Source organism: Liolophura sinensis, chromosome 6 (assembly GCF_032854445.1).
Source record: "Liolophura sinensis isolate JHLJ2023 chromosome 6, CUHK_Ljap_v2, whole genome shotgun sequence".
Lineage (NCBI taxonomy): Eukaryota > Metazoa > Mollusca > Polyplacophora > Chitonida > Chitonidae > Liolophura > Liolophura sinensis.
The window spans coordinates 35,746,737-35,765,547 of NC_088300.1; the positions used below are offsets into that span (position 1 = coordinate 35,746,737).

Here is an 18,811-nt window from a genome sequence, read left to right on the forward strand (position 1 = left end):
ACTCAGATGCTAAAAGCGGCGACTGGCTTTTTACCAATAAAGTTATGTAATGGAGACTGCTCTTGGTGGTTTGGCAACATTTGGGAGGACAAAGGGTTGTCTATTCTGTTTCCTTCATAAACCCGACCACTATTGTATCGCAAATGACATACTGATATGTATTCTTGTGTTCAGCAGCAGTGTCATACACTACAGTGGCGTGTACTTCCACATCAAACAAGTATACAGTTTTTCTGGGCAGGGTACTATTACAACATCTGGAAACTAAGTTGTCAAAACCAAGCACCTCTAACAACACAGTTGCATTGCTGATGTGAAACATAATTTAATAAACTATTTTAAAAAAAAAATAACAAGATAAATCTTATGACGGTTTACAAATCTTTGTCAACAAGAGATTCTGTTACTAACTGAATGTGTTATCCAGTGGTTCTATTCATTTCACATTGTGAAAATGTTCACGTTGCCTTATTTTTACATTTTTTTTAAATTTCAAAACAACTTTTCACACATGTTGCCCCCATATGCATGTTTTTCCTTTTTCTTAGAAGCTTGAAGTTGTGTTCTTGAGCTAGTTGCTTCACATTATGTCAGTGTCTTGATGCACACATTCAGGTATGAACAAAATAAAAAGCATACCCATCACAAAGATTGTAACATTATAGATATCTTGCTCTTGAAACATACGTTCGTGAAGTTTCAGTTTCTAACTGATGTCCTCAAAATGAGAACACTTCACAGGAATTTCCCAATTTGTCCCTTACACTATTAGTCTGCATCAGGTGTTTTCTCTGAGACCTCCCCCTCGGTGGCCTCCTCCTCCGGAATCTGTACATCAGCAGGGGGTGGGACAGTAAGGTTTGGGTAGTTGTGTTCACTGTGGGTCTCCAAACAATCGGAACTCTCCAGTATGTCCTCTATTTGTAACAGTCGGTTGAGCTTGGACACCCTTTCTCCGCGGCAGGGGGCACCTATCTTCAGAAATCTGGCTCCCACGCCCACAGCCTGTCAATCACAGTTTTAGGCAGAAACATTAAGTTTGTAACATTAACTTGGCTGTATTACATTAAGTGAGACGGCTTGCATATGATCAGAATTTGTTTAGTGTGGGTACAAAAAAAACACTTGGCTATGTTCCAGTACTGTAAGCACAATTCAGCAAATTTCAGAGTGCATTTTGCTGTCGCCAACGTCTGTGATGCATAAGTTCAAATGGGGTTTTCTAACCCTCCACAAAAGGAAGCAAATATTGCAAATCAGGAATAATCACAGCTGACATTGTTATTGAATTAGGTAGAGGGCACTGTTATTCCATGAGTTACATGTTCATAGGCAAGAATTGCTTCCCTTTGTAGAGGGCTAGTGAACCGTTATTGCCATGATGAAAGCATGGAAATGAACAGGTGACCAAGGGAGACAACCTAGTTTGTGATAGGTTTTAAAAAAAATTGCATACTTTTTTATTCTGACTTGTACTTTCTGTAACGTTTATTTTGAACCTAACATGTCGGAATAAGAACACCCATACATGCAGGTTTCCTCTACATATATTTTTGACAAACTTAAATCATGTGGCCACACCGAATTACCTCCCTTAAGAGGTCACTCTCCCGCTTAAAAGGTGTGTTAATAGGAGTAAGCTGTGGTGAGGTAGGACCTTGGCTTATGGCAAGTTTCTGAGATAAAGCGACATAAGCCAGCTTAAGACCTAACTTTAAGACAATAATTTTTGTAATTTTGTATGACTTATTAGGAGAGCCCTGGATAAACTTCATGTATTTTTTAAATTTGGAAGTAATTAAAAAATTCTGGTCAAAACACAATAGCCAGCTTTCACGATACATCCACATATATATATATATATATATATATATATACGATAAAAGACATTAAGTTTCGTCCTTAGATTTGGAAAATGTATCCCATAAATCATTGCGTTGATTGTGGTCCTTCCTGAATGGGCGCTGCGGGACAGGGTCGGGGACGGTCAATGGATTATATGAACCATCCCTGAATGTAATAAACATGCAAGCTCACGCATCACTGGGCAGTCAGTCTGTGCTCCTGCCACCAATAGATCATGTTTTCTTCAGTTTTAATCATACTTAATTTAGTACATACAGGCTTACTTCACAACAGGGTTGTAATAGTCATCATATTTTCACTATTAGCCATCACTATATTTTTCTTCGGTTTAATTCATGGGTATAATCAGAAATGTACATGGGCTAGTCGGGAGACCGGCACACCTTGCGTCAGTGACTTGGCCCCACGTGGCATGGAATAGAGATCATAGCTGCCATGCAGGAAAATGACAAGGACTGTGGGGCTACTCACCCACTTCTGTCATCTTGCCGCTAAATCAGTCGAGGTGAAAATAAACAACAGTAACTGATGTGTGAAACTTTACGTCATTTACCATACTTAAGGGTTGAAAAACATAGACATTTCAACGAATCTCAAAGTCTCTTTTTACATTCTCTTGCCTAGAAAATATTTGTTGCTATCACGATACCACCTACATACTACATGCTTGGATAGGCGAGGCCCCACTTCTTGTAACTAATCTCGCGCTACGTCATAGTCGGTGTTGTGTAAAAAGGGAGGTAATTCAGGTCAGGCCTATTATTTTGTTAATTTTCTTTATAAGCTGGCAGTTTTTTGTGAAGTGACATATATATGTTCAAGTAGGTATCTACACTTGGGAACCTATATAAACAGACATGTCAACATGAAGACTTACCAAATCTGCTAGGAAATCATCAGTTGTTTCCCCTTGGCATGTGGATAGTACTACTTGGTTGGATGTTTCTTAAACAAAAGACGATACATCATTGATGTCTTTTTCATACGCTATCACATAACACTTGATTTACCACTGAGAATACAATAATGCACAGGTTTAATTACTGATCTTTTTTTTTTTTTTATCTCTACCCACAACATACTTTTCTAACCTGTGAATCAAATGCTAGTCCAATGTTACATGCAAACATGTACATTAAACATCTCTTTTGATTTGACAACTGACTTCTTCTGATTAAAATCAAATCAAATCCAAAAATTTGAAACCTTAAGATACACTCAACCTGAGTGGAATAACAGGTGATGCCAACCTGCTTGATCTGATGATCAAAAATGCACAGAATCTTAGTTTCATAAACTCTCAAGTGAAGCAGTCTTTTTAATACAGTGCTGACACAAAACAACAAATTACAAAAAAATGTATAGGTAACTGTAAAATGCTACACCATGTGAAAGGATTTCAAATGGTTTCTGCTCTGGCGGTGGAGAATTTAAGTCAACAAATTTGATGAAGTGAATACCCCAAAAGTATGGTACAACAAACACCACAAAACCATAATTCGAGCCATCTTAATTGTTGGGAGTATAAAAAAAAAACACTACCCTTAAAGGTATTTGGATAGATGGCTTTTAAAACTGTCTGTCAATTTTACTTATTATTATATGCCCACCTTCCAATTTCTGCGTACAGGTGATGATATCTGAAACTGTATTCATCTGTTCCAACCTGAGTACCACACCGCTAGTCTGTAACTCTTTGTTCACCTCCTCAGACTTCAGCAGGCCTGGCCGGTGATACACAGCATCTCCAATCACGTAACACTTTGAGCTGACTTTCTCACACAGTTTATTCCACTGTCTGTGTCCTGCAATCAACATGGCATACAGTACTATTCCCACTGAAGTGAAAAGCTCTGTCCAAAATGACAATCACGAATAGTAAATCAAGCTACAAGATTTACATTTTTCCTAACTTGTTTAAAAAAAAGGTCCAGCACAAAGAATTTTTCCATCCTTGAATGTATATCAGTGACACTGAAGTCCAATATGCATATTGTAATTCTTCAACCTTTTTCCATGTTTGCAATATGTTTTATCCTACCATTATTCCATGTAGACTAATAAAATTATCATTTTTATAAAGCTCTGAAATTGGCCAACACAATCAAAGTATGCTTAAGTTTTTGCGAAGGCTTGGAAAGTGTATCCCATGATTCATTGCACTGATTGTTGTTCTTACTGACTGGGCGCTGCGGGAGAGCATCAACGGTGGCCAGGGGATTAATGGACAGTTTCCGAATCTAATAAACAAGCTCAGGCTTCACTAAGCAGTCAGTCTATGCTCCTGTCACCAACAGTTCATGTTTTTCCTCAGTTTTAATCATAATGAATTTGATCACAATGGTGCACCTTGATTGATTTATGATCGCCATTTTATGATGAATGGGAGTTCGGGAGAAGACTCTTTCGTGATTGATCAGCATGAACGTGACCACTCAGAACTTTACACATGTGGAGTGGCATGTTGATATGAATGCAGAGCTCTTCATGTACAAAGCTATAACAGAACTTGGAACCCCGCCAATCTTTACTTGCAAATTACCAGCAGATAATGACTCAAAGTGAGTTTAAAGCAACAACTTACCATCACAGGGCTTGAACTCTCCATATATACCCGCTGATGGCATGATTTTTGCTGCCGACAAGCAAAAAATAATCTCGCCTGTCGCTGGGCAACACTTGGGCAAATTAGGTAACAATGATTTGACTGACAGTGATTTAACTTCACAATGTACAAACCCCTCTCCTCAGTGGATCAATAAGCCCATTGATAGCTGGGTAACGGTGGAGGCAAATCCACCCAGAAATCCACCATATCCTCCGGCCCCTTCAGTCCACTACACTCGCCTCATATTTGCCCTCTCCTGTAACAGCAAACACATACACATGTGCCTATGTATTTCCTATTTTAATAATATTAGCACCCATTTTTATTAAACTTGGCACAAGAATTTCTTCAGAGTAAATGATACAGCCATCATGTTTTCACGGATTATCTACATGATGAAGAGGAAAATTTGGTCAAAGTATTAATCAAATAAATTGAACTAGATTGCCAAAGTAGCAATAATATGAAATCATATTCCAAATATATTTATGTTTGATAACTTCACTTAGACTTGCCTTCACATTTTGATCAAGATTCACATTACTGACTAGTATTTATTTATGCAATTTATGTTTTCTCCATTATTTCAATGCCATTGAACTTGGTTTTCAGAACGGGATGAACATTATGAACTTTCCTGATACAGGCCAAATACTGCTTTCAAAATGTGATCTTATGTTTTGTTCTTGTTTTCTTCTTTACTTCAATTTAATGTAACTTCAGCGTGAAAATATGGGTGTACATGTATTGAAGGTTGTAATGCTGTAGACCTGCAGTTATATTTCCATGTACAGTGTATTCACTGTGTTCAGCTTACCAGATCAAACAATTCATGTGCAGCACAGTTGAGGACAATATTGAAGTCTGTCCCTGGGCTAAGTCCCACACTGCTCAGCCCCTCCAATATGACGTCCAGAGCCTGCTCTACGCGCTCCAGCGCAGGACACAAGGCTCCCACATCACTGGTGTTCCTCAGGCCAGGCTTTAAACATTTAATCATTATTATAAGATATGATACAATAGAGAGTTAATCAACATGAAGTCTCCTCTTTAAAACGTTCCACTTGTTTCAGTTAATATCATTCTCACTCACAAAAAAGGCCTTTGTTTAGTTATTTGTGGGACCAGTTTTGAATGCCATACTAAAGAATTCTACATGTGAATTAAGGCCACAGCTGAAGTGATCTGAGGTAGATTACAAGAAAATCACTTTATTTGCATCAGCAAATGCCCTAAAGAGGCCCTTGGCCATGGAATGTTCAGGAAATGTTAAGTTAGCCACATTTCTTTAGGTGACACCAATTTTACTATGTTTTACTGGTGATTTGACATTAAAAAATCTGAAACAGAAAAAAATAAAATTGCAAAGCCACTCTTTATTTTTTCTAATCTTGGGTGTTTTTATGATTTTTGTCCTGTTTGTTGATCAAATAATTACAACTTAAACTGGAAAATTTGCTGGGACAGTTCACATTTCCCAAACTTTAGGCAATTTTTTCAGCCTTTTTATTTTTATACCCCTACTCTGACACTGAAAAAAAAATTCATTATGCCTGTAAAACGGAAGTTTAAATTGGTCATGCTTTATACCGAATAAATTTATTGCCTCTGACTAAGAAGCAATGCATTTCACCACCTTAAGGTTTGAGAGATATGGAACTAGTACACAGCTGGCACTCATAAAAAACAGAAAAAACTAGACGTGGCAACAGGAATCAGTAGATAGTTTTTTAGTTCAATAATTTGGTTGCTACATGTAACTGTTTGAAGGCTACTTCCAACATTAATTTGGTCAAATTACGGCCAGTTTGTCGTTGCCACTGGTCCCCTAAAGTGATGGTACATTTATTAATTTGCTCTTTTCTATAGCTGCGGACAAGACCATAAATCAGAAACTGGCTACGCATGTATTTAAGAATTTTTTTCATCATAATCTTTGCATACAATTACACATGCAGTGAAATGTCCAAGGTTTGAGAAGACAAAATGCTCAAATTCATTTGGTTATCTGGGGAGAGAATCGAAATGCATCCCATTCATAGATCTGTTAGTCATCTCTTGACAAAGTCACAGTTTATTTATGAGGAAAAGAAAAACATGCATTCATCAACAAACTACAGAGCCAAAGTCAAGCACAAACTGGGTTTAGAAACCCACTGAAGGATAATAGGCAACAGGAATGATGCCTATAAAGCACCTAATTTATCCCAGCAGTAACTACATACATGTATTATAAGAAACTTTAATTTTACCTGTTTAGGCTGAATAAATAAAAAGAGAATTTTGTTTAGAAAATTGGAAATTTTTTTTTTCATTATGTGCAGATCTGGAAAGCACCACTAATTCCACAAATGCAAAATACACAACAACTTATCATTACTTTAATGAATCATACATCGTATATTTTTTGATTACTATTAAAAATGTCAGATATAGGTCCAGCATACACAATGGGTCAAACAGATTAATACTTTGCGAATAGTCCACAAACTGTTTTACAAACTCTGACAGACGCCTTAATCTTTCTTCCTCTTGAATGGTAATGATTAACAACAAAACAGAAGAAGAATATTTGTGACACGCAGTTCTGAAAAACTGCACAGTGCAGTGAGCGCTACAGAAGCACAACTGTACATGTAAAGACATATTAGCCTGTGCAAATTCACACCTTCAGGAAATGTCAGGATTCATAACATACTTCTGTATTTTAAAACACACTGAAATATTGCCAACGGCGAAAAAAAATTGTGCTGTTATTTTAGACATCGTGAACACAGTGAGACTTCCAGATGTCCACTGACAAGTATCTGACTTTGAGTGAAAAATCAAATGTTCAGTTTTAGCCGGGGTTTCCTTCGACCACAAACTCACTCAAGTCACTACATTTAGAAACATAGCAGACGACTGACTTTTTGACTTTTTTTTGACTGGGTTATCTCCCCTCGTTGTTTAAATGACAAGAGATGTGAAATGTAAGACAGATTATTGTGCTGTAACTGTGCAGCTTACCATATGTATCGTCAGTTCTGTCATACAGATTGTTGAGAATTACGAATACTTTATAATACATTACTGACAGAAAGGAAGGTCTTACTTGGTTTACTAGACTTATAATTTGCTTTCAATCTATCCTATTGTTTACATGTGCGATCCAGGAGCGAATGTTGCTGGGAATCTCTGCTCTGCCTCATTTGCTTTTTATCTTGTTGGGCAGACAGTTAAGACCAGTGACGGATTTTCCCTAGTAATTCTCTTAATTGAGATATTTTGATAATATAAGCCCAGGAGGTTTAGTTAGGAGTCAAATGCAACTCATTTTTGTAGTTAGCTGAACCAACACAAAATTCTGAATATCTTTCAGCAGTACATCCCTTAAAGAATCACACTTGTACTTACCCCATATTTTGTGACCAGACTGTTTGCAACAGAGGAATAAATAGCACCCAAATGCTTGACACTCTGGGGAAAAACACAGGAAAACAAGTAAATAAACCTAAATAATTAACATAGCTAGTTAATCACAGTATTCATTATTAAGTATATTAAAGAAAACATTAGACTGTGAACAATTGAAAGACCAATATACATGCATATGTAACAACATAAAAAACATAAACCAAAATGCCCACAAAAAATACACGTGTGGCATTGCACATGTCCTGATGTGACACAAAAAATGCCAGACTCAGTGACTGCAAAGCTGGATGTTGGTTAACCATGGTCATTACCTCCTTTAGTGACATGGCTGGGCTGGGAACAATCATGAAGTCCTTGACACAGCGGAATTTACCAGTGTTGCCTCTCCCTGCCTGAATAATGGTCACCATGGGTAATGGTAATTTGAACTTCTTCACTGTCTGGAGGAAAAAAAAAAAACAAGCAACTCCTTCATTTATTTATTTGGTTACTGTACTGTATTTGATTTAAAATTTCATCCATAACTAAAATTAAAATCATTTTTGCCAATTCAAATTATTCATCTTAAAAAGGAGCTTTGATCAGCAATGAAAGTAATTTTTATGACCTTTTGTTTCCCACTAAATGAGCCTTTTTTTCAGACAGATTTTTAGGGCAAACATAATAATTTGTGCATGCAATGTAAACTGTTGGAAATTAGCATACTCTGAGAAAAGCTTATCACAGCTGTACAAACAAGCATGCATTTTATAGGCATACAAAGAACTAATGCAAAAAAGGGTAGAGAATGCATGGAAACAAATATATTCAATATTACTTTACAAATACACAAGCAGTCAGGTAAAAGATAAAGAAAAATTGGCACAGATTAGGCAGTAACACTTGCGCATCTCCATGAATATAAAAAAAGTCATCCTGATGATTGTGGGATATATTAGATAGATTATGATATATTGGTAATGAAGGAGTCTATACAATAATTCTTCAACCTTTCGTATATTTTTAATATGTTTATTCAAGCATCCTCTTAAGACATTATTCTGTCTTGACTGATAAAATTACACTTTTTAAGAAGTCCTGAGACTGGACAATCCAGCCAATGTAGTTTTGTCTCTAAAATCACATTAAAATGTGCATAAATTGCACTGAAAGTTGCTCTTTCATATGCACTAGGGTTGAGGAAATACGGTAGCTCAAGTCCACTTACATCCCCTATACTTGTCTGTGCAATATGTTGGTAAAGCGGGATGTCCTGTACTTCAGCTCCAGCCTTACACAATGCCTGACTAAGGGCAGATAAGGAGTTACTTCCCTGGAGAAAGATTTCTCTGGGTTCATCAGGCAATATCAGTCCTTGTGGACTTTTCCCTGCTTTAGACCTTTCAAAAACAATAAGTATCAATTAATAACCACATTGTACTACAATAACCATACATCACTGTTTAGTTTACCTGAAAGGAAATGTTGTACTGTATGAAAAACCTATCTTACATAAAGTTAATGTCCTACTTTAGAGTTTTCATTTAGAATTTTTTTAAAAGTAATATGGAATGGGTTCCATTATATGTTATGTTAGACACTGAATTTCAACAGCATGCACATCTGGAACTGATATATATTACATGTATTATTGCATATTATATATACTGATATGTCTTTTGAAAAAAAAATATTCTGCAAGCTGTAACACATAACTATTTAACTATTTATCATAACTATTTCCATTTAAACATGCTGTCATACATGCAGATCTGGTGCACAAAACATGTGAAGTGTTACAAGTACATAAAATAGCACAGGATTATGCATGCTATTGTCATTTGTATATATGAAGACTAAAGACGAAAAGCTGCATAAAAGATCTGATTTTACTCAAAGCTAAAAAGAATATATATTGTTTAGTGAAGATAGTTATCTATCCAGGACATCGGTTGTTAAACTGTTAGCTTGAGTAGCCTTCTTTTCTATTCACAATGACAGAGAGGGTATTTATTTCTAGGAAAAGCCATCTCATAATTTAAGAAAGTATTAACAGAATGACTACTAAAAACTATATCTGAAATTATTATTATTTCTTTTTTTCCTGTTTTTTTTTTAACTGAACATTGAAATGAGGCGTATGGTTTATAATGACAATAATGAATGCAACTGACACCATCCAAACATTCATCATTGCATGGATGTTTTCCTATTGTCAATATTTGTTGTAGATGTGTCTACAAAGTCAGGGGGGTACACTAATGTAGACTAATAAATGATTTCAGACGCAGATAAGAGACAGGCCACAAGGTGTTGACCAAATTTGTGGGTGATGTCCTGAGGAAATACCTTTGTAAGTGAGATGAATATGGGGACTGAATGCAGGGCATGTGAGATAATTATATCATGCAAGATTATTCACAGTTACTGTGATATTACTAGAAAAATACTAATGATCAGCCACATCTACTACTGCTGATATATACACATATATATACATAATAATCATGCACTATTAAAATACATGGCATCTACATGGACTAGTATCAGAAGAATGCATGCAAAAAAAGACTTTATAAACTGTACCTCCGTCCCCTGTGAATGGAATACAGTAAAAACACAACGTAGTTGATAATATGTAAAATGGAAAAAACACATACAAAATAATGCTAAAAATTATAGTATTATAAAAATTAAGATATAACAGGAAAATATTTCAAAGATTAACATTTGTACAGGCATAAACAGACTTAAACATTTTCATTTCTTAAAATATTTTTTTGCAATGGTGTAGTATCTTACAATTTGTACAGCTTTTAAATACAATTATATGTAGAACATGTATTATTACTACATGTGTTTATGTACATATTTCATGTACCATTTACAAAATGTTTATGGAATGGAGTGAATAAAGTCTATAATGCAAAACTCAACTGATAATGATTTTAGAACGATTTGGTTCAAAGGGAAAGATAAATGACACAAGACTACTAAATCTATAGGAATGGCTACATGCAAACAAACGTAAAAACAAATTTACCTGTTAGCTCCACTTTTTCTAGAAGAAACAATTCCAGCAAACTATTTACATGTACATGCAAAGTTGTGTGAGGTATTGAAAGTAGGCATAAGAGCTAGTTTCATATTGAGTTTTGGTTCTGTTGCAGAACCAGGGCGAATAATTCTGAAGTAAAAGCAAAGTTTTGGCAAGGACTAACAAAAAGCCAGTGGCTTCAAAAATATTTTACAGAAAAAATAAAACAAAAAGTGTCAATGATACAAGACTACAATCATGACACTGGCATCTTTCGACTGTTGCGCCAGGCCATAATCATTTATTCTAAAAGTGTAAAAATGCCAAAGTGTCAGCCATTTGATACACTGTATACAATATACAAACTTTACTGTGTATATTGGTTCACCTACTTTGGAGAAGAAGGGGCCTTCCTTGCTGCTTTGTCTTCTTCAGCTTTGGCTGGGGATTCTGTACCTGCTGCCTCCGCAGCTTTCTCCAGGGCCACTCGCTCGGCCTCCTCATCTTTTAACTTCTTAATCACCTCTCTGCAGCAATACCACAAGAAAACATTACGTTAACAGCAGGCTGAATGTCTCAAAGCTAAAGCAAAAAGGAAAGCACCCTGTCATGCTAGCCTGCTAGTTAAATGACAGCTTTAATAGCATTTTCTTTAATGAGTGTTAAAAGAGGTATTTGATATAATGCCAGCATTTCCTGCTGAAATATTTGAAAAAGCTACCAAGTAATTTATATTTTCTCTTCAAAGTGTTAAACAAAAACACATCAATGTGTATCTGGATTTAGCATCTGAAAGGCTTAAAGATCATTTATAGAAGGTTTTTATCTTTAAATACTTCTGCAGGTTTCCATACGTTACAATGGTGTCAGCATCTCTCAGTTTTGTAGGGTCAATGCCGCAGAGTTTCTCACAGAGTTCTCCATCGATCACTTCTACTGCAGAATTTATCATCTCCTGTCTCCATTTGTCTTCTTCCTCCTTCTCTTCTACCTTAGCACCATCCAGTACATAGCCATAGCTGGACACCACACAACTCGCCACTATCTGAAAACAATTCAGTTACAAAATTTCAACATGGATAATAAACAAGCAAATATATGTATATTAAGCAAATAGGTTCACAGCCGGCATTTTCACATAATCTTCAAAAAGGTTCCCAATACCGGCTAGTCAGATTTCTGATATTGAAACAAACATTCCAGTGAACTAATCTGAAGCCTTAGAGGAAAACTTATACCCTGTTTTCTCCCATTTGGCATTTTACTTCATGCCCCCTCAAAAAAAAAACCAACGTAGAAAATAGCTTCATGTAATACCCACTAAGTTATATCACATAATTTTTAGTACGGTATAACAAAGATCACTTTGTTCAGAATCGTGTCCCTTATCTCAGGACTTACTTTCTCTATATTTTTCACCAGACAATATATATCTGTTTGTAGTGTAGGTTGTCCTTTGCTGTCCAGTGCTTCCCTGGCTTTTATCTTATGGGCAAAATGAAAAGAAATAGAAAATCACAAATAAAGCAACAATGAGCTATAACAGCTATGACAGGCATTCTTGATTCTAAATTACATCAACTATACTGAGCAAGAACATGAAAGCAATTAGGTACCTAGTACACATATACATAATGAATGAACTGAGTCTTGAAACTGAAAGAAGGTTCTACATTATTATCAGATTTATGAAAAAACAACATATATACATGTGTATGATAAACATCCATCTCACATAAGCCTACATGAGGCCATCATTACAAGTATGTTCTTTGGGTGTAACTTAACCAATCCTCCAAAAAAAGGGCCCTACCATAAAGTTTTTATTGATCTAAATTATCCAATATTTTTCTCTCCATGTTCATTTCTTTAAAATCAATATTTTTTATTTAGCCAGCATAAGAAAAAATAAGCCTAGTGCATGAAAGGTCCTATGTTTTCCTAGCAGGTTCAGCTTATGCTCAATAAAGAATTTTTTTTTAAGGATGACCTTATCCAGTTTTATAGGAAATCATAAGCATTTCAACTTACCTTTGTGACTGAGGAGGGCTTTGAATGGTTTGCAAACACATTGGACTACATAAATAAAAAGAAATAAAAGATACAGTTACCACATCTATGCAAAACATTAAATATATACTTGTTACCTCCAAGTCCAAAAATTTTTTAAAGCATCACAGAAAAGGCAAATAAATGATATCATGGGTTAAACTTCATGGTGTACCAACATTCACTGATCTTAAGGGTCTCCTGATGTCAGCTATCACAAAATTTGCTTTCGACCACATCTTGGATTAGGGACTATACTTAACATAGCCCAACAATAATTGATATCAAAAGTAGTGAATACACTGTATATACAGCATATATAAAACCACCAGAAGATTAATATAATTATCTTCGTATTTGTATTTCTCATATACATGTATAAACTATTATATAAAACACTCATGTGTTAACCCTTTTGTGACCTGTAAACTTTAAATAATTAATTTGACAGTGTTGTCAGAAATTTCAAAAAATGTGGGTAGTGTGCCCTAAAGGGATGCACAAGGTTTGTTTTGTGCTATAGTCTGCATCATTAAGTTTAAAATTTAGAAAGTTCTATGCTTTCCTGTTCATGCCTTCTTGTCTTCAAAGACAATGCAAAATAATTAGAAAGGATTTAATTAGTGTATAATCCTGATAGGGTCTGTATAATGTACGTGTTCTGAGTAGTATTTTGATGGGTTGGTTGTTGTGGTGTGTAAAATACAGACAAAGATACAGTCAAATACAGATATGCACATTTTCAGACAAATGCCACATCAGGATACCCTTAAGTCTAGCTTATATATTGATGCAATAGGCATGGTCTTAGCATGGCTAGCAAAACAAAGAATGGCAACCAGCCATGTATGAACATTCTAAAGGGCATTAAAAGAGGCAAATTCCCTCACAAAATTACTTCTCTTGATTCCACAGTTCCCTGCATATGCTACAGATTAAGAAGTTATGACAGTCGGCCTACATTAATTATAATACTAATACATTACGGTAAGCATTTCAATAAATGGTCACTTAGTTTCCAGGTAAGTACTTGACAAAAACATAAATGTCTTTCCAAATGCTTACCAAATAGCCATACACATCCACTGGGTTGTCGTAGTACATATCATTGAGAACATCTTCCATTTTCTTTGGTACTCCATTATTTTGATAATACTTAACCACCTTCTGTTTCAGTTCATAAAACTTTTTGGCTTCTTCGGCAAGCTGTCTTTCTTTAGGAGTAGACATCGTGAAAACAATGATGGACTTACTAAACAAAATTTCAGCGAAATTAAAAAGCGCACCAAGACATGCGGTACAGCTTCTATGCATTCATTTTGACAGCGTTGCTAAGGAAGTGGTGTTTGTGGCGAGTGCAGGAGATGACCTACAATCACTAGTTCATCTCCATTTCCTAGACCACTTAGGAACAAATTTCAGCAGAGGGATTGTCAGTTCCAAAACAAGATTAATTTGCTTTGCCTAATGCTCGCTTACTAAAAATTACACCACGTCAACAATCTATAATTCATATAAACATGACCGGAAGTGAAGGCAAGTGCGCTCAAATCGCGCCACTACAAACTTTACATTAAACAGTGCTCTGTCCTCTGTCGCGGATGTGTGTTGGGCATACGCTTTTCATTTTTGCACTGTCAACAATTTACAATTACTATGTCACTAGAATTCAGTTACAGAAATGTTCCAGAGAACACATATTCGGATAGTAGCAACAAAGGGCAGACAAATTTACGACGGCGGACGAAAATAACCGAGAAGAAGATTGCAGACGATGAGTTTATGGCCGCATCGATCGGAGATGTGGAATGGTTGAAGCAGAGCCTTCGGGACAAAAAAGATGGTCTAAGTTTTGATAAAAATGTAAGTTTCATACCCCAAGAACCAATATTTTATTTATGTATTGTATATTCAATATTTCATTGTACACTTATTTATTTGTGCCAATTAAGGCTGTTTAATTCTGTGAAAAATGAAATTCGAAATGCACAAAATTTACTTTAGCGTACATTCAGCCTTATGAAATGCTTTCAGTATCGCAACACTGATTTAAGTTCTCACTTTTTTAATAATATTCCATGCAATATTAAATGATTTCATACAATACATGTTATCTAACCTACACATATGAAACCATGCTATATTATAATGAGTCTTAATCTCTCTTTTCTTTACTTGAACACATCTTGATTATGAATATGTACCAGTACTTCACTACCTGATCTTTATTCCACACATCAATGAAAACTTTTACTACACAAGCTCACTTTTTTGTTGTTAAAGGGCCTCACACCACTGCACTTAGCAGCGATTCACGGGAGATTAGACTGCTTGAAACTGTTGATAGAAAAGCACAAAGTGGATGTTAATTTGCCGAGTACAACAGGTTGGCGGCCAGTCCACCTGGCTATCAGCAACCAGACAGGAAAGCGGGCGCTACAGTGCTTGACATATCTGCTCAACAAAGGAGCTGACCCTTCGGTGTTAGTAGAGTTCCTGCTATGTCTATGATATAGATATGTGTGAATGAGATGAATGAGAGCATACCAGTATAATTTAATATCATTATGGATTAGGAAGTAAACTGATCTTCTATCAAACTACCATATCAAAACAGATCATAAAGTGTATTTCTTCTTTTTTGGAAAAGTTACAAAAAAAAAAAAAAAAAAAGAAATGGACTTGCAGGTATTAATTATATCCAAATTGATGTAGCTGCCACACATGCTTGCAACTCTTGCCATCAAGTAGCTTTTGTTTAAATGTAGGTCTTTTGACTAAAGGTCAAAGCTTCAACATTACAACTTATAGAAATTTGGTAACTTTGCAGAACAAATGAGGATGGCATAACGCCTTGCCATCAGGCTGCTAGTGAAGGTCATGTGCAATGTCTTAAGCTTTTGATTGAGGTAAATGCAAAGGTGAGTGGGAAGGACTGTAGAGACCACACACCCCTGGACCTGGCTAAACTGTGGGGTCACAGAAAGTGTGCCAGGTATGTGATCACTATGTTTTTTAGGTATATTATTGCTTAGGTTTACTGTGCTTCTAATGGGGCCATGTTGATAGTACATCCTGACAGGAGCTAGGCCTATGCTTAAACAAGAACCATCAAAGAAAAAGTATTATTTTGTGCGACAGGTGTTTTTCACAACTGTCCTTATTCCTCATCAAATCAGTACACAGCTGGTCAAATTTGAATGCTGTTCATGCCATAGTTGAATAGTTTGTTTTGAATAGTTTGACAGCTTCTGAAATATATGAAATCTCAGCACCCTATACATTATGATATTATACCCCAAATTAGTGCAAAAATATAAAATATTTATATGTAAAATAACATAATAAGATTGCAGGTATTTGCCTGAATTTCTGAGTTGCAGGGTGCGGTTTCTTATGCTAAGATATATTCCTTTTTAAATATGCAGTTGAACTAAATCTTTGCTGACAATTTAAAGATCAGTAATTCAAAATTTACATTTTGCGAAAGCATCACAAACTTTCGGGTGTATTGTATTCTTTAGTACATGTATTTCAGTGCATTGCCTGAGGATATATCTTTCATTAGTTTCATTCAGTCATTCACTCATTCATTGTAGAATTTTGTCAGCTGAGATATGGCACAAAGAGAAGGATCATGTTGCCAAGGAAATGAATCAGTTGAAACGACTAAAGATGCAACAAGTTCTCAAAGAACTGGATCAAGAGGAACAGTTTAAAGCAGACCAAGAATTCTATGGAGACATTGCTTTTAAAGAATGGATGACCAAGCACAAGTTGGACAAAAAGCCAAAAGGAACTTCAGAAATGAAACAGTCCGACCTTGCAAAGAAGGAGAAAAGTAAGATAGGAAAAGAGTCACTGTACAAGGCAAACAGCATGAGGCCCAAACCAGCGCCTAAAGTTGTGTCAAAACCACCTATGAAAACTGAAGAGTTTCAGGGGAGAAAAGGTTATGATAGTTTTAGATTAAGCAGTTTGCCTGAGAACCCAGAGTCACAGCAAAAAGAGGAATGTAGACATGTAGTCACACCACAAAGGAAGAAGAGTGCACCCCCTAACACCATATACACAAACCCTAATGAGTGGGTCAAGTCAACTAAAGTGCCACCCACAGAGTACACAGTAAACTTGTCTGATGACTATCCCAGAGATGCTTACACCATGATGCCTATCGCAGGCGATGCCCCCAAATTTTATGATGGTTCCTTCTGGCGTAAAATCGAGACGCCCAAGCATGAGGCGGAGAAGCTACGGGGAAAGAAATTGAGAAATCCAGATTTACCCCATGAAATGGTTGAGAGGGTGATGTCGCGAGACCACTCCCGCCAGCAGCGACCGTTCATCTTCAAGCCAGTCCATATTCACGATGTCAACGTCAAAAGAAAATTACGGAAGGAAATAATGCCACGCAGCGAGGCATCTTTGCACATGTGTGATGACATATCCTCCATTCTGTTTCAGCAGTCTCTCCAGGAGAGCGGTTTACGCCCAGGCTCATCCAATTCTCCCTCCAGCAAGTCCTCTTCACGCACGACAATAACTTCTGATTTAGATAGACAGGACAGGGCTTATTCCGAAACCAAAATTCTGACTGCACTGCAAAACTTGTCTACCCCAAAATACTATCCCCCTGTACGAGGCGAAGAGTATGACCTGCACCTTGTTAAGTAATTTAGGGCAAATTATGCTGGCTTTTATGTTTGTATAAATGATTGAAACCTCACTTGGCAGATGAAACTGTATACAATTTCAGGTTGGACAAACAATACATTTTACTCTCTACGAAAAGCATTATGTCTACAGGAAAACCCTGCGGTCAGTCCATTTTGCCTCTGCATTTATATGTAAACCAAGCTGATTTATAATAAATGACATCAACCTACATATCTTATATACATCCATGTACATGTATGTGCATGTTGTTAATATATATACATTTAGATTCTAAATGCACAATCATTAAACAAAAATCATAATAGTCCCAATATATTTTTCAAAACTGTTTGACTAGGAAGTCGAGCAATATGGAAGTTTTGACTTTCGAGAATACAATATGATGATGACGTAGCTGTGACGTTGATTTATGGCTTGATGAGGCCGTGGGGATTTATGATGGACTGAAAATTGATTTGCCTCATCGTGCTACAGTGCTATAAATTCACTCGCAAAGGCGCATCAAGATGATCTTGTAACATCAAAACTTGAAGCTCCCATGCTGCATTTAATGGGCATGACTTTTGTGATAAGTTATTAGCCGAGGTACTGCTACCCTTTATTCAGATGCATGATAAAGGGAGATAACTCAAGGGAGATAACCCGTTCATCCTTCCAACTTAAAACACGAACTGAACTCCCAATCATCACACATGGCTACACCCGGTTTTACTGTGACATTTGTAGCTGTTGATCATGACATTCTTACGGGTTCAAAGGTATTAATGACATAGGTTTATAATTGTTTTAAATACCACAGTTTATTGATTAACTAGTGTTCTTGCTGACTGAAATGTTGTTCAACATGTTTCTAGTGATAATGAAATTATGTTTTTTATTATTGTTGATTTGTGTAGATTGTTTTTGTTGTTAACTGCTGATGGTATATATAGGTAGTATGTTATAATACTATATGTTGGTGAATGAGATTAAATATGGTGTTATTACTGCTGATTTACATGTAATTTATAAACTGTTCATGTATTCATGTACATGTAACTGCTGACTTGATTACTGCTGAATAAATTAAATTTGAATAAACATCTGTTTCAGTATGAGAGACAGTACCTGTATGTTTGTCTTATACTCTTGTTTGAATATAACTAGCACAAATTATTTTAAACTGCATCAATATTTTA

At 36.0% G+C, this 18,811-nt stretch overlaps 2 protein-coding genes across 2 annotated transcripts; one reads left to right on the forward strand and one right to left on the reverse strand.

Annotated features, from left to right (window-relative positions):
- Positions 1-309: 309 nt before the first annotated feature.
- On the reverse strand, positions 310-14,280 carry LOC135467142 (enolase 4-like). The gene is given in 16 exon segments (XM_064744905.1): positions 310-1,005; positions 2,744-2,811; positions 3,477-3,671; positions 3,768-3,774; positions 4,606-4,656; positions 4,658-4,708; positions 5,292-5,456; positions 7,871-7,933; positions 8,203-8,331; positions 9,099-9,270; positions 10,914-10,931; positions 11,300-11,434; positions 11,762-11,952; positions 12,309-12,392; positions 12,939-12,983; positions 14,022-14,280. Coding segments are annotated over 16 exon segments (1,860 nt in total). The 5' UTR covers positions 14,271-14,280; the 3' UTR covers positions 310-768.
- A 287-nt stretch (positions 14,281-14,567) lies between these two features.
- Positions 14,568-18,594, forward strand: LOC135469270 (ankyrin repeat, SAM and basic leucine zipper domain-containing protein 1-like). Its single transcript, XM_064747884.1, has 4 exons — positions 14,568-14,819; positions 15,240-15,439; positions 15,787-15,951; positions 16,556-18,594. The coding sequence occupies exons 1-4, from the start codon at positions 14,613-14,615 to the stop codon at positions 17,628-17,630; spliced, it is 1,647 nt and encodes a 548-aa protein (XP_064603954.1). The 5' UTR covers positions 14,568-14,612; the 3' UTR covers positions 17,631-18,594.
- Positions 18,595-18,811: the final 217 nt, after the last annotated feature.